We start from the raw sequence: 27,579 nt of genomic DNA on the forward strand, positions 1-27,579 counted from the left end.
TATTTCAGGCTAAATGTAAACGGTGCCTTTAAAATTAATACTTATTTTTCAGGTATGCAGTTTTGTAATTGCTTTGTTACAGTGCTGGGTTTGGAAATGTAAACAACTCACTAATAACCGCTTACAAAACCTTTTTCTTTTCGTGGTTACTTGCCTCTATAATTACGGTAGTTTTCTATTTATGAAAAGATTTGTTTAAAAATAAATTTATTTAGGAGTAAAGATGATGCAATTTAAAGAAAGTATTAATGACATAATTACACAGCTGGTGTGCAGATATAACAAAACTAGAAAGACGTTGGCGTCGCAACCGCGAGAATTTGGAAAACAGGTTCCACCGGGTTGCGGGGAGAGAGGGTGAGAGCAGCTACGGAAGCCGGAAAGGCCAAGGCGAAGGCGGACGCGAACCAGGACCCGGAGGAAGAGACGGCCCCGCCCCCTCGAGTGCGGCGCAGTGCGCAGGTGCGGAGTCGCGCCTGTGGGCGCGTGGGGCTCACTGCGCAGGCGCGGCGGTCAGCGTGGTCCCCATGGAGCCGCAGTAGCGGGGTTGGCGCCACCGCGAGCTGCGGACATGAACGCGGCGGAGGCCGACCGCTGGGCGTGGCTGCTGGTGCTCAGCTTCGTGTTTGGGTGCAATGTACTCAGGATCCTCCTCCCGTCCTTCTCCTCCTTCGTAAGTGGCCTGGCCCTCCAGGGGCCGGTGGGGTCGCCGCCTAAGCCCTCGGCGAGCCCGGTGTAGACACAGGGGTCTCGAGCTGGCCGCCGGAGGGCTGGTTTCGGCCTGCAGAGGCTTCTTGGGCGGGCGGTTCTGTTTTGAGATATTTTCGAGTTAGCTGCTCTCCTCTAAAAGCTGCAAAGCTTTCCCCCCAGATCCGGATTTCTGGATTCTTGGGGCGGAAAAGAAGACATACCTGGCAGATCTTGGCCAGTTTTCACGTGGCGGCGGTCCTCAGTGCCTTTCTGCCAGCCGCGCTCATTTCCGTTATCCCCCGGGCCCTGGAGGCATCCAGCAGCCTTAGGCTGCTGGGGGCCCAGAGCCTGCAAGCAGGGCGTCTAGGGCTTTCGGGAAGTCTCGCCTTCTCGCGTGCAGGGCCAGCTGTGCCAGGTCCTGGGGGATGGACCTCAGGGTGCAGGAGCCCCGCATTCTTGGGGCGGGTAGGGTGGGAGACGGTGTAGGCAGAGAATCTCAGTGTTCTGTGATGTTTTCTGTACCCAGAGGAATGGCAGGCACGTGGGAGCACTCTCTCTGCGGGGCGTTTCGCGCATCGCGAGTACGTTACCTCGTGTGTAGGTGCCACAGCTGCTGTGATTGTCACCCCTTCCTGCTGTATGTTCCAGAGGAGGAGTCTGACTCCGTCTAGTTTTTTTCTTTTCTTTTTTTTTTTAAATGAGAGTTGCAACGTTTATTTTAGGTGCTCTCGTGGATTTTTTTTTTTTTTTTTTTTCGCCACACAGGCAGTATGTGGGAATTCCTGGGTCAGGGATCGAACCGAAGCCACACAGTAGCCACCGGAGCCACAGGTGAGAACGCAGGCACCTCAATCCGCCAGTCCATCAGAGAACTCCCTGAATCTGTTTAATTGTGTTAAGTCTTGCAGCTGGTGACTGCTGGAGGGGGCGGATTTCATCCCTGATTTGTGATTCTCCTAGGTCTGCTCCTCTGCCTTTTGGAAAAAGAATGGGGGGGCGCTTGGTGGCACATTTGATGGAGGGGTGTGTGTGTGTGTGTGTGTGTGTGTAGGTGGGGAGCTGTCCCCTGGGGAAGGGCACAGTCTTTATGCCCACAATGGGAGCGGGGACAGTCTGAGGAGACTTCAAAGATGGGGTGCACACATCATAGCCATGTCCCGGGAGCTGTTCTCCCTGCTTTTCTCTTCTGATATAAATTGGTGGTGGTGGAGGGCTATTGACTAGGCAGGGTTTCTTTTTTGTTTTACTCTACTGGTATCTGTTGAGTGCCTGTTTTTTTTTTGTTTTTTGTTTTTTCTTTATTTCTCATTTTTTCCATACTTGCGTCATATGGAAGTTCCGGCCTAGGGGTGGAATTGGAGCTACAGCTGCTGGCCTACACCACAGCTACAGCAACACCAGATCTGAGCTTTGTTGGCGACCTACACCACAGCTCACTGCAACTCCAGATCCCCAACCCACCAAGCGAGGCCAGGGTTCGAACCCTCCTCCTCATGGATGCTAGTCGGACTCATTTCTGTTGCCCCAGGGAATCTCCCGTGTGCCTGTTTTGGGTAAAACTATTTTAGGTTTTCCTTACCACCCAAGTTGTCCTGAAGCATAGGGAACACCCTCTTAATCCCATCCCCCCTTCAGAATCTTCCCTCATGTTTCCTGTTTTTAAGATGATGTCCCAGGTACCTAGCATTACATAAGAGACCCTTGAAGAGCAGGCCCCTGCCCACTTTCTTCTTTTTTGGCTGCCCTGAGGGGTATGGGGGTCCCAGGCCAGGGATCAGATCCAAGCTTCAGTTGCCGCCTAAACCACAGCCCCGACAACTCCAGATCCTTAACCCACTGTGCTGGTCCAGGGATCGAACCTGTGTCCCACCACTCTCAAGACGCCTTGGATCCCCACAGCAGGGACCCTTTTTTCTTTTTCTTTTCACAGCTACACCCGCGGCATATGAAGGTTCCCAGGCTAGGCATTGAATCAGAGCTGTAGCCACTAGCCTACACCACAGGCACAGCAATGCCAGATCCAAGCCGAGTCTGCCCCCTACCCCTCAGCTCATGGCAATGCGGGAGCCTTAACCCACTGAGCAAGGCCATGCATCCTCACTGATGCTAGTCAGATTCGTTTCATTTCCACTGAGCCATGATGGGAACTCCTTTTCTTCCCCTTTTTTAAAAATTGTAAAATATTTGCACCGTGCAATTTACCATCTTAACTGCTTTCGGGTCTGTGGTTCAGTGGCATTAAGTACATGCACATTGGTGTGCCACCGTCACCACCACTACCTCCAGAACTATTTCATCTTCCCAAACTGAAACCCTGCCCCCAGTAAACACTAAGACCCCATGCCCCTGACAACCACCATTTTACTTTCTGTCTGTGAATCTGACTACTCTAGGCACTGCAGATAAGTGAAATCATACATGATTTGTCCTTTTATGTCTGGAGTTTTTTTTTTGTTTTGTTTTTTTTTGTCTTTTTGCTATTTCTTTGGGCCGCTCCCGCGGCATATGGAGGTTCCCAGGCTAGGGGTCGAATCGGACCTGTAGCCACCGGCCTACGCCAGAGCCACAGCAACGCGGGATCCGAGCCGCGTCTGCAACCTACACCACAGCTCACGGCAACGCCGGATCGTTAACCCACTGAGCAAGGGCAGGGACCGAACCCGCAACCTCATGGTTCCTAGTCGGATTCGTTAACCACTGCGCCACGACGGGAACTCCCTGTCTGGAGTTTTTCACTCAGCATATTGTCTTTAAGGTTCTTCCCCGAGTTCCCGCTGTGGCTCAGTGGTTAACGAATCCGACTAGGAACCACAAGATTGCAGGTTCGATCCCTGGCCTTGCTCAGTGGGTTAAGGATCCGGTGTTGCTGGGGGCTGTGTAGGTCGCAGATGCAGATCGGATCCTGCGTTGCTGTGGCGTAGGCCGGTGGCTACAGCTCCAATTTGATTCCACCCCTAGCCTGGGAACCTCCACATGCCGCAGGAGCGGCCCAAGAAAATGGCAAAAGGACCAAAAAAAAAAAAGGTTCTTCCCTGTTGTAGCCTGTGTTAGAACTTCCTTCCTTTTTAAGGCTGAATGATGTTCTATTGTATGCATATACCACATTCTGTTCATTCTTTTTTGTTGGGGCTGCACCAGTGGCAGGGGGATGTCCCCAGGCCAGGGATTGGACTCCAGCCACAGCAGTGACAGTGCTGAATCCTTAACTGCTAGGCCACCAGGGAATTCCTGTTCGGTCATCTTTTGATGGACATTTGGGTTGTTTCCACTTTTTGACTATTGTGAATAATGCTACCAGCCCATTGGTGCACAAGTGTTTCTTCAAATCTCTGCTTTCACTTCTTTTGAGCAAATACCCAGAAGTGGAATTGCTGGATCACATGGTAATTCTAGTCTTAACTTTTTTGAGAAACCGCCATAGTGTTTTCCACAGTGGCTGCATCATTGTATATTCTCAATAGCGATGCACAAGAGGCCCAGATTTTTTGCATATTCTCCACTTGTTATTTTTAGTTTCTTTTCGGTAATAACTATCCTGATGGATGCAAAGTTGCTTCTCTTTGTGGTTTTAATTTGCATTTTCCTAATAATTAGTGATTTTGAACATCATTTCATGTGCTTATTGGTCATCTCTATATCTTTGAAAAATATTCAGGTCAGTGATGTGGTTTGTTTGTTTGTTTGTTTGTTTTGGTAATGAGCCTTCCTTCAGAAGCCGTCCTTAGGGGGAAGGGCGCCCTCTGGAGGCCCAAGTTGAGGGTGCGGGGCTGTGTTTTGTGGTCTAGCTGGGTTCCTTATACAGTCTGGATATTTACTCCTTGTCAGACATGAGATTTGCAAACTTTTTTTCCCATTCTGTAAGTGGCCTGCCCACCTTTTTTTGCAGTACCTCCTCACTTTTCCCCATGTACCCCCATCATTTCACCTCAGTTGCTCAAAGAGGCTGTGTTGGTTTTGTGTTCCTCTATGAATTGTTCCTAGTTTCTCATAAACTGAGGGGGAAGGAGGAGTGTGTTTGGCATATGGCAGCGGCTGTAAATAAGACCTGTCATCACTTCCAGTCCTTCACTAACCAAACCTGTGCCCTGCAGCTGGCACACTTTTTTTTTTTTTTTTTTTAAGGGCCAAGCCTATAGCATATGGAAGTTCCCAAGCTAGGGGGTCGAGTCAGAGCTGTAGCTTAGTCAGAGCTGCCATCCTACACCCTAGCAACACCAGATCTGAGCCGCACCTGTGACCTTCACCAGCTCACAGAAATGCCAGATCCTTAACCTATGGAGTGAGGCCAGGGCCAGGGATTGAACCCCCACCGTCATGGACCCTGGTCGGTCATGTGCCTGAGGCTTGTGCCTTACCAGGGTGCCTGTTTGTTATTTACATGAAAAAGTACTGGCTTTGTCCTTTGCCCTCTGCCACTTCCTTTGCTGCATTCCCCCAGGCAGTGTAACCTCTCACCTCAAGCCAGTTGGCCCTCTTTTTTTTTGTCTTTTTTTTGCTATTTCTTTGGGCCGCTCCCGCAGCACATGGAGATTCCCAGGCTAGGGGTCGAATCGGAGCTGTAGCCACCGGCCTACGCCAGAGCCACAGCAACTCGGGATCCAAGCCACGTCTGCAACCTACACCACAGCTCACGGCAACGCCGGATCGTTAACCCCCGGAGCAAGGGCAGGGACCGAACCCGCAACCTCATGGTTCCTAGTCGGATTCGTTAACCACTGCGCCACGACGGGAACTCCCAGATGTAATTTTTTTTTAAAAGCACTGTAGCTGCCTTATTTTAACCACACATCTCTTCATTTCCCCTCAAGTTTATTCTTCCACCCTCACTGTTCACTCCAGAGTAACCATTTTTGGTCTTTATAACTTTTGTTTTCCGTACAGACTACCTTGAAGATATTGTGGTTCTGGCCCAGAGCGCTGCAGTAGGGTGAAGATCGCAGTAAAGGCAGTCACGTGCGCTTTTTTTGGTTCCCAGTGTGTGTAAAAGTTATGCGTGCACTGTGCTCTAGTCTGTTAAGTGTGAGTAGCATTATGTTTAAGAAAAAGTGTACATACTTTTGGAAGTTCCCTTTGTGGCTCAGTGGTAATGAGCCCGACCAGGATCCATGAGGATGCAGGTTTGATCCCCGGCCTCGCTCAGTGGGTTAAGGATCTCATGTTGCTGTGAGCTGTGGTATAGGTTGTGGACCTGGCTCAGATGCTGAGTTGCTGTGGTGTAGGCCGGCAGCTGCAGCTCTGATTCGACCCCTAGCCTGGGAACTTCCTTATCTCACAGGTGCGGCCCACAAAAGCAAAAAAAAAAAAAAGTACATACTTTAATTAAAAAATACTTTATTGCTGAAAAATGGTAACCATCATTTGAGTCTCCAGTATGTCTTTCAGGTACTTCAGTCAGTAGTAGCGTCATAGATAACTAATCACAGTTCACTGTATCAATTATAATAATGAAGTTTGAAGTCTTATGAGAATTACCAAAATGTAATAAAGACATGAAATGAGCAGGTACTGTTGGAAAAATGGTGCCAATAAACTTGGTTGATGGTGGGGTTACCACAAGTCCTCCTTTTGTTTAAAAAAAAAAAAAGAAAAGAAAATATCTCGAGAGGCACAGCTTGTATTCTCTATAATGTGAGGTATGTAATGTGTTTGCCCCTTTCATTTCTTTTTAAATCCTAGGTTTAAAAGTCAGGTTTATTGGGAGTTCACATCGTGGCGCAGCAGAAATGAATCTGACTAGGAACCATGAGGTTGTGGGTTTGATCCCTTGCCTTGCTCAGTGGGTTAAGGATCCGGCGTTGCCGTGAGCTGTGGTGTAGGTTGCAGATGCGGCTTGGATCCCACGTTGCTGTGGCTGTGGTGTAGGCCGGCAGCTACAGCTCCAATTAGACCCCTAGCCTGGGAACGTCCATATGCCTCGGGAGCAGCCCTAAAAAGACAAAAAAAGAGTCAGGTTTATTGATGTGTAATTTGCATTCAGCAAAATTCACTTCTTATAGGTGGGCGGTTTGATGAGTTTTGTTGGCACACTGAATCCGAGGGTAACCGCCAAAAGCAATCGGAGTACATGCTTTTTCTCTCACCTCTAAAAGCCTTTCCCCACCTGGCGCCTGTTTGATTTACAAAGTTTAAGCAGCATCTATGAACTCCTTGCCTTTTAAGATGATTCTGTGAGTTTTAGATTACTGTTTTCTTCTGTAGGCTGGATCTGGTTAGAGTGGGTGGCCTTTAGTGAGAGAGGGTATAGCAGTTAGTCCAGGGTGGAGGGAACAAGACCGATCTGGGTTTGAAGAGCCCCTTCTCCAAGCTTGAGGCCCCCTGGAGGCTGTGCGGTGCAGGAAACAAGCTGTGCTCCTGCGCAGGCGCCGGAAAGGGGCCTTGGCAGGTGTCCTGGGAAGCTGTGCTGGGCCTCCCTGCCAGATCCGCAGAGGGGGCAAGGCTCCCCAGTTGAACCCGAAGAGTTGCCCTCCTGTGCTCCAGGTAGAGCGAACCACGGGCTAGAGGGGCAGACTCGTTTATTATGCACTTGGCCACGTGCCACTACACTTAAATATCCTCTTCCATCATTTCTATTAACGTATTTTTAAATTTTTGAACACAAACGTGCAGAAAAGTTATGCCTACAATACAAAGAACTGGTTTTGTTTCCTGAACCACTTTAAAGGAAGTCGTCAACCGGACCCCTCCCCTCCATCCCTTGGAAACGGAGGCCTCATCTGCAGCGCAGCGGGCAGGCCAGTCCTTCCCGTTCAGGCTTTCCTCTTGGCTCCACCGTGCCCTTGCCAGCAGGGCCGTGTCAGCACCAGGCATGGCACATCGCCGATGTCGCCTCAGTCTAGAAGGAGCCTCGGTCTTTGCTTGACGTGCATGGCTGTCATTTCCTAATACGCAAAGCAGTGATTTTGCAGGTTGGCCTTCTGTGGACATCTTTGTCCCATGTTTGCTGAGGATGTCACAGAAAGGTGGCTGTGTTCTCTCTGCATCTCATCAGGTACCATGGGTGTCGGTTTGGGGATGTGCTCTCATCACTCAGGGCCAGTCCCTGAGGAATTCTTCGTCCCCTCTGAGGGCACTGGTGTACCTCCCCGGTCCCCTTGCTCTCCCAGGGCCCACACCTGTTCCAGTGGGTTGTGGAGTGCCACCTGGTGGCTACTGCCATCTGGAGCCTGGGCTCCTGGCAGTGTCTCAGCAGGTGTGTGTGTTGTGGGGGTCGCATTCCCATGCAGGTCCCTCTACCATCCTGGCAGCTAGGAAGGCCTGGGGGAGGATGCCTGGGCCAGCCTCATCCTGTGGTGGAGACCGAATTCCTGGCTGTTGAGGTGGCTCTTTACAGACATTTATTATTTCCTGTCTGTGTATCTAAGGCAAACTCTGAGTTCACAGCTCCAGTTCTAATCCGACACCACAGGACTCATTCTAGTTCTCTCCCCACCCGTATTTCTCACTCTCTTTTCTGAGTGGGAAAACTGGCTCCCACTATTCTTAGTATGTGCACTGCACTTGCTCACGCCTTGGTAACTGACCCGTCCCTCCCCAGTGTGGATGCCCACCTGCTGCCCGGCCAGGGCTCTGACCCTGAGTTTGGCAGATGTCCCCCTCACCCTGCGCGACCCTGGCCCTGATGCCGGGGAAGGCCCTCCTCGGCACCCCCACCGCATCCCCGATACGGCAGCTGCCTTGCTCCGCCCGTCTAATTTAGGACTGAAATCTTCGGGAAGGAAGGAGACTGCTCGGTCCTTGTCACCTGAATGCAGCTCTGGGGATGGAATCAGTTTTTACTTTATAATCACAATTTTACAGTTAAAGCGAAGGATGCATACTGTTATTCTATAGCAAACGACGGCCGTATCTGCAGATGGGAAAATGTAGTTGAATAGAGACTCGCTCTGGAGAGAGTTTTTGTTTTTGTGGTGGTTTTCGGACCAGGACCAGGACAGGCAGCAGAGCCTGGCTGTGGAGGTCAAGGGCAGCTTGCCCAGTTGCAAGAGGCGCCAGCGGATGGGCTCATGGGGGAGGCGGGGGTGTCGGCGAACGCTGCGTGGAAGGCACTCACCCAGCTGTGTGCTCGGCAGATGTCCCGGGTGCTGCAGAAGGATGCAGAGCAGGAGTCCCAGATGCGCGCAGAGATCCAGGATATGAAGCAGGAGCTCTCCACCGTCAACATGATGGACGAGTTCGCCAGATACGCCAGGCTGGAGCGGAAGATCAACAAGATGACGGATAAGCTCAAAACTCACGGTACTGGGCGCGGTGTGGCGTGAAACGCTTCGTAAGAGCGGATGAACAGGGAGGTCTTTATGTGCAGGTGCATAGCGTGTGTGTGTGCCTCCATCCTTTGATGTTCTGAAAGTTGGTAGAGTCAGACGTTGTCTAGAAGAAATGTCGGTGGAGTTAGAAATCGTCTAGAAGAAACCCAATAATGATTCTTACTTTCTCCTTAGAGCTGATGAGCCTTCGCTTTCTAAGCACAGAAACATCTAATAATCCTCTTAGGTTTTCTTCATTCTCGGAAGGTTGACCTTTTCAAATTCAGCACTTCTTTGAGGGAAGCCTAGAAAAATCTCCTAGTGGACTTATAGGGGCTTTTGTGGATACTCAAAAAAAATACCCAGCAGTGCCGCTACCCAAGCTTAGGCTTCAGGTGGAGCCGAGGTCTCACTCAGCTTTATGTTTCCCCAGTTTTTAAAGGCCCCTTATGACGGGCAGGAGGACAGCCTGTGCGCTGGGAGTGTGCGTGGCTATAAAACACGCAGAGGGACCTGCCTGGGCCCCAGGCAAAGTAGACTCCCACTTATGGATTAGGGCGCTGTGTGGACCTGAAACCCAGGAAGAAAATGCAGTCCTGTTGCGTAGTGCATTGTGAAAAGAAGCTCTCGTTGGCATGAATGATTGCAAGCGCTTTTTGTTGTTCTTGTTTTGGCTGTACTCATGGCATGTGAAGTTTATGGGCCAAGGATGGAACCCGGGCCACAGCAGCAACAACACTGGATCCTTAACCTACAGAGCCATCAAGGAACTCCAGTTTTAAGAGTTTTTAAAACTAAAGCTTCGGAGTTCCCGTCGTGGCACAGTGGTTAACGAATCCGACTAGGAACCATGAGGTTGCGGGTTCGGTCCCTGCCCTTGCTCAGTGGGTTAAGGATCTGGCGTTGCCGTGAGCTGTGGCGTAGGTTGCAGACACGGCTCGGATCCCGCGTTGCTGTGGCTCTGGTGTAGGCTGGCAGCTACAGCTCCGATTAGACCCCTAGCCTGGGAACCTCCATATGCCGTGGGAGTGGCCCAAGAAATGGCAAAAAGACAAAAAAAAAAATTTAAAAAAAAAACCAACTAAAGCTTCAAATCTCTGTAAGATTCTGTTTTCAATAATGGCAAAGCAGGGGACTTCTAAGACATTCTATTTTATGTTTTCTAAGTACATTTGAGCACATGTTACGTACATGGCAAATATTCTGTGAGAGGAAATAACATTTCCATGTAGTTGAATATTTTCATTTTCTTGGACTGATAGAAGCATTTTATCCCATTTTTTCCTTTCAGTGAAAGCACGGACAGCGCAGCTGGCCAAGATAAAGTGGGTGATAAGTGTGGCTTTCTACATTTTGCAAGTGAGTGTCTTGTCGTGTCGCCTGGGGTCATTGAAGTTGATCATGGACTGTCCTCCAGAATCGTGTGGCCCCAGAAACCAGGCCTGGGGATTCAGAATTCTCCGCTCAGCTGCTGTGCTGTGTGGTCCTGCTGTCATGTGACTCTGGACACTTTGTGAATTTATTAATTAGACTAAAAAAGCCTTTCTTCCTCTTAGTTTCTTTTAGTCTTTCTGTTCTCGAGTTGTTAAATATTGGGATTTTTTTTGTCTTGTTTCTTTTTTTTTTTGAGGTCTGCACCCACAGCATGTAGAGGTTCCCAGGCATCAGATTGCATCAGAGCTGTAGCCACCGGCCTACACCACAGCCACAGCAACATAGGATCCAAGCCATGTCTGTGACCTACACCACAGCTCATGGCAACGCCAGATCCTTAACCCACTGAGCAAGGCCAGGGATCGAACCCTCATGGATAGTAGTCGGGTTCATTAACCATTGAGCCACGATGGGAACCTGTTTCTTTCTTTTTAAAATCTGTAATACTTTTTTTTTCTTTCCAATTTTGGCCGCCCTGCGGCATATAGAGTTCCTGGGCTAGAGATCAGATCCAAGCCCACAGTTTTGACCTAAACTGTAGCTTCGGCAATGCTGGATCCTTAACCCACTAGGTGGGGCCAGGGATTGAACTTGCATCCTAGTACTCCCAAGATGCCGCCAACCCTGCTGCACCAGAGTAGGAACTCCTGTTTCTTTCTTTTTTGGCTGCCCTGCAGCATATGGGGTTCCCAGGACAGGGATCAGATCCATGCCGAAGTTGGGACCTATGTCATAGCTGCGGCAGCACTGGATCCTTTAATTTGAGGATGGAACATGCTTCCTGGCACTGCAGAGATGCCACTGATCCCTTTGTGCCACAGTGGAAACTCCTGGGTTTTTTTTTTTTTTTTTTTGAGCAAATGACCTTCTTGGAGTTCTTTGTCAGTGCCTTTGTTTTAGTGCAGTGTCCGAGCCTGGGGTGATGGAGTGAGGTCTTATTTAGACACTGTGTTTTCTCAGGTGGCCAGTGGCTGTGGCCGTTGCTTGTCACACGGTGTGCAGATGTGTAGATGAGTGTCTATTCTCCAGGCAAGGGACATGTCCTCTCGCTGAAGTCCAGTACCGCCGATGCCCAGCTTTCTTATCTAGGGGATTTTACATTTGCTGCGGAATGCTTACGGCATCGTTCTGCTGCCGCTTCGCCCAGAGGTTGTGGCTGTGCAGTGCGTGCGCTTCGGGGCTGCTTCCAGTGACTGCTGAGGTTCAGCTCTCCGTGCGCCCTTTCCTGGGCGAAGGGTTTGAGCCCAGCCCCCCGAAGCCCCCGCGTTCGGGGGACTCGATGAGTGTGTTGATCCCGAGGCCCGACCACTTTGACACGAGATGGGTTGCACAGGGACAGGGCTTACGCGAGCCGCCCGCTCTCAGCTCTGCCCGTTTGAGCGGCTCGTTCACGGCCTCGAAGGGGACAGAAGAGCCCTGAAGGAATGCGCTGGGGCAGGAGGAGGGGGAGGACGGTGCTTCTCCTGCCATTTCACCCCCCAGAGGGCTCAGCCCTGGACTCGGGCGCCGACGCCTAGGGGTGGAGGAGAACGACCTCGTTTTCGAGGCTCTTAGCGGCCTACGATCCTCTTTGTGGCAACCGAGGTGGGTCCGGCAGAGCCGTCTGCTGCGCGGAGACCCCGTCCGCGCGGGGAGACCCCGCTGCGTGGAGCCGCTCCTTTGCCGGAGGGCGCGCGCCGGTGCCGTCGGGCCGTCAGGCCGCCCACTCGGCGGCTCTGCTGGCGGCAGGCGCCCGCTCACCCGCCGTGTCCCTTGCAGGCGGCGCTGATGGTCTCGCTCATCTGGAAGTATTACTCTGTGCCGGTGGCGGTGGTGCCCAGGAAGTGGATAACGCCGCTCGACCGCCTGGTGGCATTTCCGACTAGAGTAGCAGGTAAGAGGGTTCTGGAAAGCCCGGAGGAAGCGCGCGGATGGGCTGGTGGGGAGCTGGGCGGTGGGCGGTCCCGTCCGCGGACAGCACCTGCTCTGTGCGTCTCGCCCCGCACGAGGCCTGCGGAGGAGTTAGGGCGACTGAAACGTGAAGGTGGCAGAGCAGGGGTTCCTCCCAGGCCTGCCGCCCGGAGCCTGGGGTCTGAACCCCCCGCCTCTGACTCCCACATTCTGGGGCTCCTTTCAGGTCACACCACAGCGTTTCCTGCTGTCGGCTGTTCTTTCGTTTTCGAAAGATCATTTCTTTTGAATGTTAAAATTAGCTCATGTCCTCATAGAAGGATGAGAAGTGTAAGAACAGTTGGGAAAACGAACTCTCATTAGTTGCAGATAATCCCTCTTAACATTGTGGTGTAACTTTTTCCGTCTATTTTTTCTGTTTTTTTTTTTTCACGTCATTAAGATCATCTACACATAGCCTTTTTTATCCCTTTTACTTGATAATATGGAAGGCTTTTCCCATATCAGTGAATTTCTTCAGATTAGGAGACTGACGCACTTGCTTTCTGTGCCAAGAGGGCTGCTTAGCGTATTTCTTCATGGAGGACCTTTGCCGCGCGGTTCTTCACGTGGATGTCATGATTCGCCCACCTCCCTGTTACAGGGTATTTATCGAGGCCCTGGTTTTTGCTGTAGCGAGTGATGCTGCGGTAGCATCCTCGTCAGTCAGGCTTCGGTTGTGATTTGTGACAAGGCAGGAGGTGTCTTACGCATGGGCGGCTCAGGGATTCCCAGTTGAGCCCACCTCCCTCCACCCCAGACCCAACCAGGAGGGCACCGCTGGTGCTTCTCGGGGGCCCTCAGCCCAGGAGCAAGAGGCCACCCTTCCAGGCATCTGGGGGCCTGCCTTCCTGTCTCTGAGCCATCACTGGGGCAGGTCAGGTGTGGGTAAACCCTGCTGCATGTTTATAATGCTTTCGCGAGGAGGGAAAAAGGAATTGTCTGCCAGGGTGATCTTATCATCTAGGCAGGAAAGCAAAGTTGAAAGCAGGGTCCGTTGCTCTGAGTGATTCCTGCTTAGTGAAGACGGCAGCCCTGTGAGTCAGTAGAAAGTCTGACCAGTTCGAACCCAGGCAACGGCGTTTAGTCTTCGCCCACCCCGCTCGAAAAGATGGAAGGGCTCTCCTTTCCTAGAAGGCAAAGCAGGAAACGTGGGCGCAGCGCTTGGTGTGCTCTTACATTGAATTTCTTTATTTTTAGGTGGTGTTGGAATTACCTGTTGGATTTTAGTCTGTAACAAAGTTGTGGCCATTGTGCTTCACCCTTTCAGCTGAAGGAAGATGAATGCAGCTACAGCACTTTAAAAAAGGAATTGTCATGTAGCAGGTTGAAAATGTGATTTATGCTGTTTTATGGTTTATTGTGTGTTTTTTTTTTAAAGAAACACGGCCGCAGGTTAGTTTGTATTGTTGAATGTGTTTATTTTTGGACTTTATGTGGAGATTCTTGTAAGAGGCACAATTTTATACAATTTGTCATGAGCCATAAAGGTCAGTCTCACGCCTACGTCCCAGCCAGCACGGCACCAGGCTCGTAGTGAGAACTGAGTGATGTTACGTGGTGTCCACGTGTTGTTACTTGTGGTTTGCATTCTTGCCGTACTTTAAAGGTCGCATTGCCAAGGGGAAAGTCAAGATTTTCTCTCTTCTCTTTCTGGCCTTGTCCACTGGATCCTTAACCTGCTGAGCTACCAGGAAACTCCTCTCACAATTTGCTAATAATTTCAGGACTTTAAAGACATCATGCTATTTTTTTTTTGTCTTTTTTTGCTATTTCTTGGGCCGCTCCCGCGGCATATGGAGGTTCCCAGGCTAGGGGTCCAATCGGAGCTGTAGCCACCAGCCTACACCAGAGCCACAGCAACGCGGGATCCGAGCCGTGTCTGCAATCCACACCACAGCTCACGGCAACGCCGGATCCTTAACCCACTGAGCAAGGGCAGGGACCGAACCGGCAACCTTATGGTTCCTAGTCGGATTCGTTAACCACTGCGCCACGACGGGAACTCCACTTTATGCTATTTTTAACCCAGACTAGAAGGTAACTTGATGTTAAGACCACTACTAGAATTGGAAAGTTTGTTTTGTAATCTCATGCAGTACTATTGAGAGATAACACTAATTGACGTGCTGATGCTTTTTTCTTCCTCTGTTTAAAGTGTCATTTGTTGGGTTAAGACTCTGGGTGTATTATCTACTTATTTGAAGCTGGTAATTTTTCATCACTGTGTTTTATAAATGTATTCATGAGCCCACAATGCATTGTTTTGTGTTTGAGCTGTGTGTTTTATATTTAAAGTATTTCAAATGAAGGACATTTTTAAAGCCTTTAATATTTATGTTCTGTAGAATGGAACAAAGTTAAAAAACAAAGGAAACCTTATTAAATTAATTGGAGCAGATACATGTTTGGCCTATACTGTATAATTCTGCTGAATATTTTTTTTAATTTTTTAATTTTTTTGTCTTTTTGCCATTTCTTGGGCTGTCCTGCGGCATATGGGCGGTTCCCAGGCTAGGGGTCTAATCGGAGCTGTAGCCACCAGCCTACGCCAGAGCCACAGCAACGCAGGATCTGAGCCGCGTCTGAGACCTACACCACAGCTCACGGCAACGCCGGATCCTCTACCCACTGAGCAAGGGCAGGGATCGAACCCGCAACCTCATGGTTCCTAGTCGGATTCGTTAACCACTGCACCACAACGGGAACTCCCCTTAATATTTTTAAAAACACTTTTTTTCTAATTCAAATTTTTAAAAGTACTCGTGTGACTTCCTTATGGCCGCTTATTTTCTATGACCTGTCTGTGGCAGAAGGTTTTAACTGTTCAGTACAACAGTGTAAAGCTAAAATAAGCATCATAAGTCCTTTTTTTTCCCTTTTTTTCTTGCCTGGCCACACCCATGGGATGCACAAGTTCCTGGGCCAGGGATTGAACCTCTGCCACAGCAGTGACAATGCCAGATCCTTAACCACTGGGCCATCACAGAACTCCATCTAGCATGAGTTTTTAAAAGATCGTTTTTGGGAGTTCCCTTTGTAGCTCAGCAGATTAAGAACCTGATATAGTCTCTGTGAGGATGCAGGATTGATCCCTGGCCTTGATCAGTGGGTTAAGGATCCGGCGTTGCTGCAACCTGTAGCGTAGGTTGCAGATGCGGCTTGGGTCTGGTGTTGCTGTGGCTGTGGCAGGTCAGCAGCTGCAGCTCCAGTTCGACTGCTGGCTCTGGGACTTCCATGTGCCTCAGATGCGGCCATAAAAAGAAAAAAGATCCTTTTTGTGTCTTTGTGTTCCTCAGTGGTGTGACAAGTAAAAGTTTGTTATTATTTCTGCTAATTGTGCTGTGCAGAGACAAAGTGATGCTGTGGTCCTTTAGTTTATCACCACTGAGTGGGTTTCAGCCTCTGCCGTCACTCGGCCCCAGGCTGACTTAGCTTCGGGAAAGGAGGCAGAATAAGGAATGAGCCGTGTTTAGCAGATACCCACGTCCAGCAGCCAGTCACCACACAGTGGACATTTTACCCACAAAGGATGAGTGGCCGACCTGCAGAGGAGTGCACAGCAGCTCGAGGAAACTGCACGGTCCTGGGCTCCTTTGAGGCTACACATCTAACGCCGACTTTGCATGAATTGCCAGCATAAGTGGCAGGTCACACAGTGAATGATTGGGGGGTCGAGTCCACATGCCCAGGGATGTCCTGGCCTCTAATGGGTGTGAAGTCTCCCTGACAAGACCCTAATTTACCTCCTAAGATACATTCTTTCCGTTACTACTGCAAAGATTTTGACAGATTGCACTGAGGCTCGAGGAAGAGATTTACAACTCACAGCTGTCCCGTCTTTCCACAAACATCAATGATAGTGAAGATTAAAAGGGAAATTTAAATGTCTGTCATGTTTCACATCTTTGTGGTTTTTGAAAAACGCCTGTGGCATTGCATTCAGAAGACACAGCAAGGGGTGTGATGAAGGTCCCTCTTCTGACTGTCTACGGTTGCGTCACCCAGTTTTCCGGAGTTTTCCACCGTTACCAGTTTCTTGTGATTCTTCCAGTTTTATTCCATGCATTTATGAATATTGATATATGTGCTTCTAAAATAACTTTCAGGAGTTCCCATCGTGGTGCAGCAGAAATGAATCCGACCAGGAACCATGAGGTTGCAGGTTCAATCCCTGGCTTCGCTCATTGGATTAAGAATCTAGTGTTACTGTGAGCTTTAGTGTAGGTTGTAGATGTGGCTCGGATCTGGCGTTGCTGTGGTTGTGGCGTAGGCCGGCAGCTGTGGCTCTAAAAACACACACACAAAAAAACTTAAAAATTATAGGGAGTTCCCACTGTGCACAGTGGGTTAATGATCTGGCTTGTTTCTGTGGCATTGCCAGTTTGATTCCTGGCCTGAACTTCCATATACCTTGGGTTAAGGAAGAAATAACTTATGACCTCACATCAAAAAAAAAATTATGAAAGTAACACCTAAAAATACCCCCACAAAAATCGTTTGCTTATTTTTCTCTTAATCCTGTTTGGAAAGTGAGAGAAGAGCGAGGAGGCAGTTGCCCGTGATTCCGCAGAACTGGGACTCTGGGTATTAACATTTGTGCTTTTCTCTCTTTTCCAAAATGATGGCTAGCTCTGGGTTTTGTCTTTCTATGAAAAAATACTAAATATAGTTTATAGTATGAAAGTAGACATCTCTTTGATTTCAAGTACATCTAATGTTCTCTTCGTGCCCATTTTGTTTGCTTTATATTTATGGTAAATCAAGCGGGGGAATCTTACATACAAATCCACAGTCATTTTTGTGTGGGGTTAATATAGTTCTTCTGTTGCCTGTGCAAGTGGGTGGAATGCCAGCTCAACTAGTTTATTCTTCCCTAACCTGGCCAGACCTTGGCCTCATGTGGTTTTTCTCACATATATATAGTTCTCTACAGGGACTGTGTGTGTGTGTGTGTGTGTGTGTGTGTGTGTGTGTGTGTGTGTGTGTACCTGCATGCTCACCCTCCTGTCCAATCTATTTATATTTTATTGGACCTTTAGGATGGTTTATAAAGCGTTCTTTTCTCTTTTTTTGTCTTTTTAGGGCCGCACCTGCAGCATATGGAGGTTCCCAGTCGAGGGGTCTAATTGGAGCTGTATCTGCTGGCCTACACCACAGCCACAGCAATGCGGGATCCGAGCGGCGTCTGCAACTTAAACCACAGCTCACGGCAACGCCGGATCCTTAACACACTGAGCAAGGCCAGGGACCGAACCCGCAACCTCATGATTCCTGTTCTGATTTGTTTCCGATGTGTCACGACGGGAACTCCTGTAAAGTGTTCTTTTTTTAGGGCTGCACCTGTGGCATATGGAGGTTCCCAGGCTAGGGGTCGAATCGGAGCTGCAGCCACTGGCCTATGCCACAGCCACAGCAACGCGGGATCCAAGCCGCGTCTGCGACCTACACCACAGCTTATGGCAACGCCGGATCCTAACCCACTGAGCAAGGGCAGGGACCGAACCCGCAACCTCATGGTTCCTAGTTGGATTTGTTAACCACTGCGCCACGATGGGAACTCCATACCACATCTTCTTAATCCAGTCCTTTGTCGATGGACATTTAGGTTGATTCCATGTCTTGGCTATTATGAACAGTGCTGCACTGAATATATGGGTGCATGTGTCTTTTTCAAAGAAGGTTTTGTCCGGATGTATGCCCAAGAGTGGGATTGCTGGGTCAGATGGTAGTTCTATATTTAGTTTTCTAAGGAACCTCCGTACTGTTTTCCGTGGTGGTTGTACCAGTTTACATTCCCACCAACAGTGCAGGAGGGTTCCCTTTTCTCCACACCCTCTCCAGCATTTATTATTTGTGGACTTGTTAATGATGGCCATTCTGACTGGTGTGAGGTGGTACCTCATAGTAGTTTTGATTGACATTTCTCTAATAATTAGTGATGTTGAGCATTTTTTCATGTGCCACTTGGCCATCTGTATACCTTCTTTGGAGAAATGGCTATTCAGTTCTTCTGCCCCTTTTTCAACTGGGTTGTTGGTTTTTTTTTTTTTTTTGCTGTTGAGTTGCATAAATTGTTTGTGTATTTTAGAGATTAAGCCCTTGTCAGTTGCATCATTTGAGATTATTTTCTCCCATTCCATAGGTTGTCTTTTTTTTTTTTTTTTTTTAGCGGTTTCCTTTGCTGTTCAAAAGCTTGGGAGTTTGATTAGGTCCCACTGGTTTATTTTTGCTTTGGTTTCTGTTGCCTTGGGAGACTGACCTAAGAATACATTTGTGCAGTTGACATCGGAGACTGTTTTGCCTGTGTTCTCTTCCAGGAGTGTGATGGGGTCTTGTCTTACGTTCAAGTCGAAGCCATTTTGAGTTTATTTTTGTGCATGGTGTGAGGGAGTTAGGGTGCCTTTCTCTTATATGTCTTTGCTGACAGAGCCTTTTGGGATGTTGCCAGATTCACAGGTCCTTGGTGGGTGGTTTGCCATGTGGATCCCAGGTGGGCTGTTCATTTTCTCTCTGGGTTCACTATTCTTGTTTTAGTGGGTCAGCTTTTCTGCCTGCATATTTGACATGTAAAGTGTATGCATCCCCCTTTCAGAGTCAAGAGTACTGGCTCTGGTCCTTAGGTTCAACCCAAAATGAATGTTGCGTCGCTTTTGCAGATATTTTTGTTGTTACTTGTGCTTTTGGTATCATATCTAAGCATATCCATATGCTGCAAGTGCGTCCCTGAAAAGCAAAAAAAAAGTGAAGAGTGTGGAATTAACTGCCTTTTTCTTCATCTGATTTTGGTATCAGGGTCCTGCAAGCCTCCTAAGAATGAGTAGGAGGGGAGTTCCCGCTGTGATGCAGCAGAAACGAATCCGACGAGGAACCATGAGGATGCAGGTTTCTATCCCTGGCCTCGCTCAGGGTCGGGGTCTGGCATTGCCATGAGCTGTGGTGTAGGTCACAGACGCGGTTCGGATCCTGTGTTGCTGTGGCTGTGGTGTAGGCTAGCAGCTGGAGCACTAATTTGACCCCTAGCCTGGAAATTTCCGTATGTGGCAGGTTCGGCCCTAAAGAGACAAAAAAAAAGAATGGGTAGGAGAGTGTCCCTCTCTTTTCCTATAGTCTGGACCAGATTGCTTAATATCTAAATTTTTTTTTTGTCTTTTGTCTTTATAGGGCCGAACCCGTGGCATATGGAGGTTCCCAGGCTAGGGGTCTAATCAGAGCTGTAGCTGCCGGCCTACACCACAGCCACAGCAACACCAGATCTGAGCCGCATCTGTGACCTACATCACAGCTCACGGCAACGCCGGATCCTTAACCCACTGAGCGAGGCCAGTGAGGGGGTGCAGAAACAGGAGGAATAGTCCAGAAGCCATGGTGCTGGAGTTCCCACGACTGGCTTAAGACCCCAACACAGCGGGTGTCCCTGAGGACGTGGGGTCCATCCTGGCTTCACTCTGGGTTGTCATCCGGTGTTGCAGCGAGCTGTGGTGCAGGTTGCAGATGCGGCTTGGGTCTGGCGTTGCCGTGGCTGTGGCATAGGCCTCAGCTGCAGCTCCAACTTGACCCCTAGCCCAGTAACTGCCACATGCCGCAGGTGGGGCCTTAAAAATAAACTAAAGAAACAGTAGTGCAGCAGTAAAGCAGCATCCCTGTCCCTCCTGCAGCGACTGACTTCTGCAGGAACTAAGCCCTGCCCTCCCCAGGACGGTAGCTGAGGACTTCTATGCACCCGTGTGGAAGTCAGATACATCCTTCTATCTGACTCTGCACCACTGCCTCCCCAGCCGGAAGAAAGTCAGTCGCACACCCTGCAGCCCCCGCAACACTCATTTTGCCTTTGAAACTCTCCCTTGAAAACCCTCAGAGGGCTTGGGTCTCTGATCACAGGTCCCCGTCCTGCAGTCAACCGCGCTCTGCTGCCAACTCGGACGTCGCCGTCCCTTTGGCCTCACCGCAGGTCAGGCACACAGACTTGGGTTTGACAGCATTCTTCTCTCGTCCCTCTTCTTCAGAAACAGTGATTGGGTGTTCATTCAACTTTTTCACTCAGAACGTGCCTGTCAACCTTCTCATATTTTCTCTCTGCCTCTCTGAAATTTACAGTAATCACATCTTCAGACCTTTCTACTTCCTTCCTTCTGGTCTCATCTGTCAAGCCTGTTTATTAGTTTAAATTAAATTATGTGTCTTTTGAGTTCTTGATTTTTTTTTTTAATTTATTTTTTATTTTTACGGCCGCACCTACAGCATATGGAAGTTCCTGGTTGCAGCTGCAGCTTAGGCCACAGCTGTGGCAATACTGGATCCTTTAACCCACCGAGCAAAAGAGGGCCGGGGTTGGAACCTTCACCTACACAGCGACCCGAGCTGCCGCAGTCAGATTCTTTTTTATTTTTTTAAATTTTGTCTTTTTGCCATTTTCTGGGCCGCTCCCGTGGCATATGGAGGTCCCCAGGCTGGGGGTCGAGTTAGAGCTGCAGCCACTGGCCTACACCAGAGCCACAGCAACGCAGGATCCGAGCCGCATCTGCAACCTACAACACAGCTCATGGCAACGCCGGATCCTTAACCCACTGAGCAAGGCCAGGGATTGAACCCAAAACCTCATGGTTCCTGGTAGGGTTCGTTAACCACTGCACCACGACGGGAACTCCTGCCGTCAGATTCTTAACCCACTCCGAGTGCTTATTTTTAGTCCTATTTTTAAAAACTTTTATTTTTAAGAACATACTTTCTGTATATTTTGACTGAAAAGACAAAAAGGCACAGCCTAAAAATTGGCAATTATGTTTTATTACTACCGAGGTCTGTCTCCCAGGAAGGCAGCTTCTCAGATAGCTTTGAGGGTTTGTTCCAAAGAGGTGAGGGAGGAGCCAGGATGTATAGGAGTTTGTGGCTGGGAAGATAAAAAACCACATGTGTAGTTAAAACATCAGCAGGTTACTGCCGATCACAAAAAGCAGATGTCCTCATGGTTTTAGTGCTTTTTTATGGATGTGAAGACGCGAGTGTCTGGCCTTATTGAAATTGTTCCTTTGATGCACATCTTCACTGTCCAGGGCCTGTTTCTTGTCTTCCTCCACCCCAAATTCCCCTCCTGGTGTATCCGTGGGGGCAGCCGCAGTGGCTGATGGCCACAGCACCCCTTGTTTACTGAAATGGCAGGTGACTTTCTTGGTCCACAGTGTAGTAATACTGTATGTGGGAGTCTTTGCAGATCTGACTGATACCTGTTCTTCCTGTTGGTTTGCATCCTTTCTTTTTTAAATGCCGTACTCATGGCACGTGAAAGTTCCCAGGCTCTAGGGGTAGGATTGGAACTGCAGCTGCCCGCCGACACCACAGCCAGAGCCAGGCGGGATCTGACTCTCGTCTGTGACCTACACCACCGCTCACGGCAGCGCCGGATCCTTAACCCACTGAGTGAGGCCAGGGATCGAACCCCCATCCTCATGGATCCTCGTCGAGTTCTTAAACCGCTGCCGAAATGGGAACCCCTCTTGTGTCTTTTTCTTACCTCTCTGGTGGAATCAGCAGTGACAGCACTGGGTGGCTAAACTCGGCTATCAGAGAACTCCACCGAGGGAATTCGTTGAGGCCTGGGTGAAAGGTAGCTTCCTCCAGGGAGGATTTGCGTTTCTGCTGCCCTGGGAGTACTGCAGCCTAGATCTCTTAAAACTTGAGGTTTCGATTCTGGAGACCAGGTAACCCAGCCTCTGGCTCACAGGAGGAGGGCTGATGACGGCTGTGAACTGGAGACGGGCACTGCCCGCTGCCTCTACGCGGACCAAATCATGAGCCACCACAGCTGCCGACCCTCGACACCCCTGAAAGGGGCTCAGGGGACCAGGAGGGAGGCGCTCTGTGCTCTGGAAAAACTGGCAGAACAGGTCTTCAGACAGATGCTTTCAGATTTTATGAGCCCACTTCTGGCATCTCCTTGCATCTAGAGAAGCGCTAACATCCTTCCTGGTGACGTCTGCTCCTCGGGACTGGCAGTGACCTTCACGAGAGAAGCAGCAGACTTCCGTAAAAATGTGTGCGTGTCTGCATGGACCTCCCCCTCCACCAGAGCCACAGACACACGGACACTCCCCGCTGCCTCCTGGGAGCGGTTTTGCAGAGCTCTCCGAAAGGCCGCCTCCCGGGCTCTAGTCCTCACGTTGCCCCCAGTAAAACTTAACTCGCCGCCTCGAAGTCGTGCATGTTTTTTAAGTGGATGTGGCTATTGAGCTTCAGAGTTTAAGACAAGTTTGGTGGCTCGCTGAGGCTGGCATCCTAGTTTGTGGCAGGGACCTCCTCTTAGGTCCTTACCTGGGCTGAGTTAGTCCTCTGGGTTTTGTCCTGGAGGCTTTTTAGATGCTCAGCAAATGCTTGTTAGACAAACACTGATTTCAGAGCTTGCAGCTTGCTTACTTGCCTGAGGGCTCTATTGTTTACCAGCTGAACAACTGATTAAAAAAAACGTATTTGTGGAGTTCCTGTCATGGCTCAGTGGTTAATGAATCCGACTAGGAACCATGAGGTTGCGGGTTCAATCCCTGGCCTTGCTCAGTGGGTTAAGGTTCCGGCGTTGCCATGAGCTGTGGTGTGGGTTGCAGACACGGCTTGGATCTGGCGTTGCTGTGGCTCTGGCGTAGGCCAGTGGATATAGCTCCTATTAGACCCCTAGCCTGGGAATCTCCATGTGCTGCGGGAGTGGCCCTAGAAAAGACAAAAGAGACAAACAAACATATATGTACAGTTAATACAGCATTTTTAACTTTTTTACAACAGGAGTGCCAGTGTACCTGTCAGACTATAGGAAATGGATCTCTTGTTTTTTATTTTAAAACTTTTTTCCTCATGATTATAAGCTTATGTTCATTGTAGAAAATCATAGTAAAAAAAAAAAAAATCAAGAATAAATCTGCAAATTGGCCACAATCTCATTCCCCAGAGATAATAGCTTTTTAATTATCCTGCGACTGTCTATGCATATTTTTAAGCAATTAAGACAGCTAGAAAGTGAAGGGTTTCTATTGTAGTTAAGTAATTAACTATTACTTAGTAGTATAATAGTATTATCCTATTTAAAAGAAGTACTTTTAAATAGCTCTGATACAGTGTCATCGTTTGTACTTTTGCGGTGGGTAGGCATAAGCAAAGATCCCTTGAGGAGTTCCCGTCGTGGCACAGTGGTTAACGAACCCGACTAGGAACCATGAGGTTGCGGGTCCGGTCCCTGCCCTTGCTCAGTGGGTTAGGGATCCGGCATTGCCGTGAGCTGTGGTGTAGGTTGCAGACGCGGCTCGGATCCCGCGTTGCTGTGGCTCTGGCGTAGGCCGGTGGCTGCAGCTCTGATTGGACCCCTAGCCTGGGAACCTCCATATGCCGAGGCAGCGGCCCAAGAAATAGCAACAACAACAACAACAACAACAAAAAAGACAAAAAAAAAAAGATCCCTTGAGAAACCCTCCATCTGCTATAAAGTGGGAGTAGGCATTGTAATCTCATAACCTTATACTGTGCATTTCTAAGAGTCTTCTTTTCGTTAACTCTCCAGGATTTAGAGTGAGGCAGTTGTGTCATTTCACGTGCATTTGTGTAGCTGCCCCTGAAGCCTCTGAGGATTCTCACTCCGCTCCTGCCCCCCTTTCTTTCCTTCCTTCTCTTATTTTGACCACTAGGCTTTTCATAAAGAGCAAAGCTTATGCCAATTGTAGTATTTATCTTTGGTTTTAAACACAATTCTTTTCCCACATAACTTTCACTCCCTTTTGAAAGTTTATTGTACTGGTCTCAGTTTTCAAGGGTGTTGATATTGATGAAATCAAATGCATGTTTTATGGCAAGACTTTAAACATAAAATTTTTCTCTTGCCAGTTTCTCCCTCCCCCTCAGTGTGAGTTGTGCATCAACCAGATGCCCTCAGGAGATAACATTCCTTCTTAGCCTCATAAGGGGTCGTGATGACCCATGACCCACTGCTCGCTTTGTGCACGTAGACCTGGATTATGTAAACTGTCAATAGTACATCAGTTGATGTATAGCTCTTTGCCTCAAAAACACATATAACTGCACTTTTGGAGTTCCTCTCCTGGCTCAGCAGTAACAAGGATGCTGCTTCAATCCCTGGCCTCGATCAGTGGGTTAAGGATCCGGCGTTGCTGTGAGCTGTGGTGTAGGTCACAGATGTGGCTCGGATCCTGCATTGCTGTGGCTCTGGCTCTCATTGGACCCCTAGCCTGGGAACCTCCATATGCTGCGAGTGCCACCCTAGAAGAGACAGAAAAAATAAATAAATAAAATAGAGACTTCTTGTAGTGTTCCCTTTCAGAGCTGTTTCCATGTTTTTAACGTTACCATGTAATTTGATTCTGATAAGGTTCTTCTGTATAGAGAAGTGCATGTCTTGGGTTGAGTACTTTAACTTAATAGCTATGGAATCCCATAGAATATTGAAGTTGTATAATCTTCCAAATTATAATGGACATATTTCAGTTGGAGGGAAAAAAAAGATGTAGTTTTGTATTTGAAATGTCATTGACTAATAATATACAATGGAATTTAAAATTAGATTAGCAATAAAACAAAACCTTAATTATCCAGGTCATTTAAGTACTGAAAACACACACTCAACTCACTCACTCACATTTAAACAAGATTAAGGGACATAAAGGCAGAATATCAGACCAGAATGGATTAGGATATTGATTATATTTAAATAATTATTTTCCTCTTTCCTTCTGTAGGTGAAGATGACTTAATAGAATTTACCACAGTAACTTTAGAATCTCCAAAAGCATTGCTGGCGGAGACCTGACTAGGGGCTAGATGGTGAATCTTCTTACTCTGCAAAGTCTCCTCAGACCCTTTCATAGCAGCAGTACTTGTTTGGCTATTTTTAAAGACATAGCCTGATCCAAAGAGTTCTTCCATTAGATTGCTTTTCTTCTCTGTGAAAGTTGTGTCTGTTGCTTTTCTGGAAGATTTACCAAAAGAGGGTTCATAGGCTGTAGCAGGATGCTCCAGCCTCAGCTCTTCTGTGTGAGTACAGTGCTTGCTTGTGCTGTGAGTGTACCTCGTGGCGCCTGCATTGGCTGGCCCACCAGAGGCAGGAAGCCCGTGATGCAAGTTTTCAATTGCTTTTGTGAATGAATAATGCTTTCTTTGTCTGAAAGGTATTTTGATACTTGGAGGAGCATTTTTATCTGGCGTTTCGTCCATGTCACTTATTTCTGGACTTTTAAACTTTTCTTTTACTGTATCATCTTCCTGACCACCTTCCCCTTCGGGATGGACTACTTGAATTCTTTTTGGTGGTAGTTCCTGTTCTTCTTTCATTACAATGATCTTCTCTTGGTCTTCTGTTCTCTCTCTCTGTCGTCCAGTATTCTCCAGAGGTGGCTGTGCTTCCACATGTCCCTCTTCCTTGGATAAATCTATAGAAAAATCGTCAGCTTAGTGATCTTTAAAAGTAAGGGATTTCTATTTGAAGACGGCATGTTGAGCACACTTTTTTTGTGTGTGTGTGTCTTTTGCCTTTTCTAGGGCTGCTCCCGCGGCATATGGAGGTTCCCAGGCTAGGGGTCTAATCAGAGCTGTAGCCACCGGCCTACACCAGAGCCACAGCAATGTGGGGTCCGAGGCGTGTCTGCAACTTACACCACAGCTCACAGTAATGCTGGATCCCCAACCCACTGAGCAAGGCCAGGGATTGAACCCTCAACCTCATGGTTCCTAGTCAGATTTGTTAACCACTGCGCCACGACGGGAACTCCTTGAGCACACTTCTTGACACCTCCTAACAAGCACATTAAAATGACAAAAAGGGAGTTCCCATCATGGTGCAGCGGAAACAAATCCAACTAGGAACCATGAGGTTACGGGTTCGATCCCTGGCCTCACTCAGTGGGTTGAGGAGCTGGTGTTGCCGTGAGCTGTGGTGTAGGTCGCAGATGCGACTCGGATCTGATGTTGCTGTGGCTGTGGTGTAGGCTGGCGGCTACAGCTCTGATGAGACCCCTAGCCTGGGAACCTCCATATGCCAAGAGTGTGGCCCTAAAAGGACAAAAGACCCCCCCAAAAAAAAATGACAGGAAAGAAAGTAAATCCATTCAACCCCCAGAATATAGGGAAGGATGCTAGTAAGCTTGAAGCGTCATAGTTTTCTAGAACATACTGAATAAATGAGAATCATGAAACCAAAAGAAAAATAATAAGATTTGCCACCGTGTCATTAATAGATGTAGCTAGATGTAATGCCAGTTAAAGCAATGAGAATATTTTTCACCCATCCAACTGGCAAATAATTACTAGAGTTGGAGAAACTGTGGAGAAACTGGAACTTTTGTTCCCCATTGGTGGATGTGTAAAATTAGCACACTTTTTTTTTTTTTTGGTCTTTTTAAGGCTGTGTCTTCAGCATATGGAAACTCCCAGGCCACAGCTGCCGGCCTACAGCACAGCCACCGCAATGTGGGATCCAAGCTGTGTCTGCGACCTACACCACAGCTCATGGCAACGCCGGATCCTTAAGCCACTGAGGTGAGCCCAGGGATTGAAACCGCATCCTCGTGGCTACTAGTTGGGTTCTTCACCCGCTGAGCCACGGTGGACCTCCCAGCACACCTTATTTTGAAGGGCAATTCAGTTGTATCTATCAGAATTTTAAGTGAACCTACTCTTATCTACAACTTCATTTTTCAAACCAGATCCTACAAAACACACAAAGATGCCTCTAAGGATGTTTACTGTGCCCTGTTTTAGTCAGAGCGAGACATCCTGGATGTCTGTCGAAGGAGTGCTGCTTAAAAATGACATAGAACCCGGCAGTCTCGAATCTAGGCAGTTACTGTGAAGAATGAGGTGGGTAAGCGAACTGGCGGCAAGAGAGATGGCAGAACACTGGTCAGCGGAGAAGCCTGAAGATGCCCTTCCCGCTCCCGCTCCCTCCCAGGCCCGCAGGAAGCCCGGCGCAGCCCTGGCCGCAGAGGACAGGCCTGTCGCAGGTACAGACCCTCGCAGGACCTCTGAACCCGCTCAGCAAGGCTGTCATTTGCAAATCTGGGGGCCTGTCCCAGGGAGGGAGGGGACAACGTTGGGTGTACAGAGTTGGAAAATGATCTCAGCGTGAATACATCCTGAAATAAAATTATTCACTTACACTCCAGAAAAAGGAAAAATGCATACTAGCAAGGAGAAGACGTTTGAGAATTAGTGGTGAGCCCAGAAGCCAGCAAAATGTACAATTCTAAAGACTGTCAGCACGAGGCCCTGTGGTACCTGATGCGAATGTGAGCATTTG

General features: G+C 48.6%; 2 protein-coding genes across 3 annotated transcripts in view; one reads left to right on the plus strand and one right to left on the minus strand.

The window, feature by feature from the left end:
• Positions 1-492: 492 nt before the first annotated feature.
• Positions 493-27,439, plus strand: GET1 (guided entry of tail-anchored proteins factor 1). 2 transcript variants are annotated; one of them, XM_047796786.1, is made up of 5 exons: positions 493-673; positions 8,760-8,925; positions 10,225-10,292; positions 12,126-12,240; positions 27,042-27,439. In XM_047796786.1, the coding sequence occupies exons 1-5, from the start codon at positions 572-574 to the stop codon at positions 27,095-27,097; spliced, it is 507 nt and encodes a 168-aa protein (XP_047652742.1). In that variant the 5' UTR covers positions 493-571; the 3' UTR covers positions 27,098-27,439. The 2 variants fall into 2 exon arrangements, with proteins under 2 accessions (XP_047652742.1, XP_047652735.1); XM_047796779.1 differs by lacking the exon at positions 27,042-27,439 and adding an exon at positions 13,497-13,852 and having other exon boundaries at positions 494-673.
• LCA5L (lebercilin LCA5 like) overlaps positions 24,993-27,579 on the minus strand; it is a 28,240-nt gene continuing 25,653 nt past the window's right edge. Inside the window, exon 8 of the mRNA XM_047796729.1 lies at positions 24,993-25,714. Coding sequence (XP_047652685.1) covers positions 24,993-25,714 — 722 coding nt within the window. The remainder of the gene's footprint in view (positions 25,715-27,579) is intronic.

This window comes from Phacochoerus africanus, chromosome 1 (assembly GCF_016906955.1).
Source record: "Phacochoerus africanus isolate WHEZ1 chromosome 1, ROS_Pafr_v1, whole genome shotgun sequence".
Classification (NCBI taxonomy): Eukaryota; Metazoa; Chordata; class Mammalia; order Artiodactyla; family Suidae; genus Phacochoerus; species Phacochoerus africanus.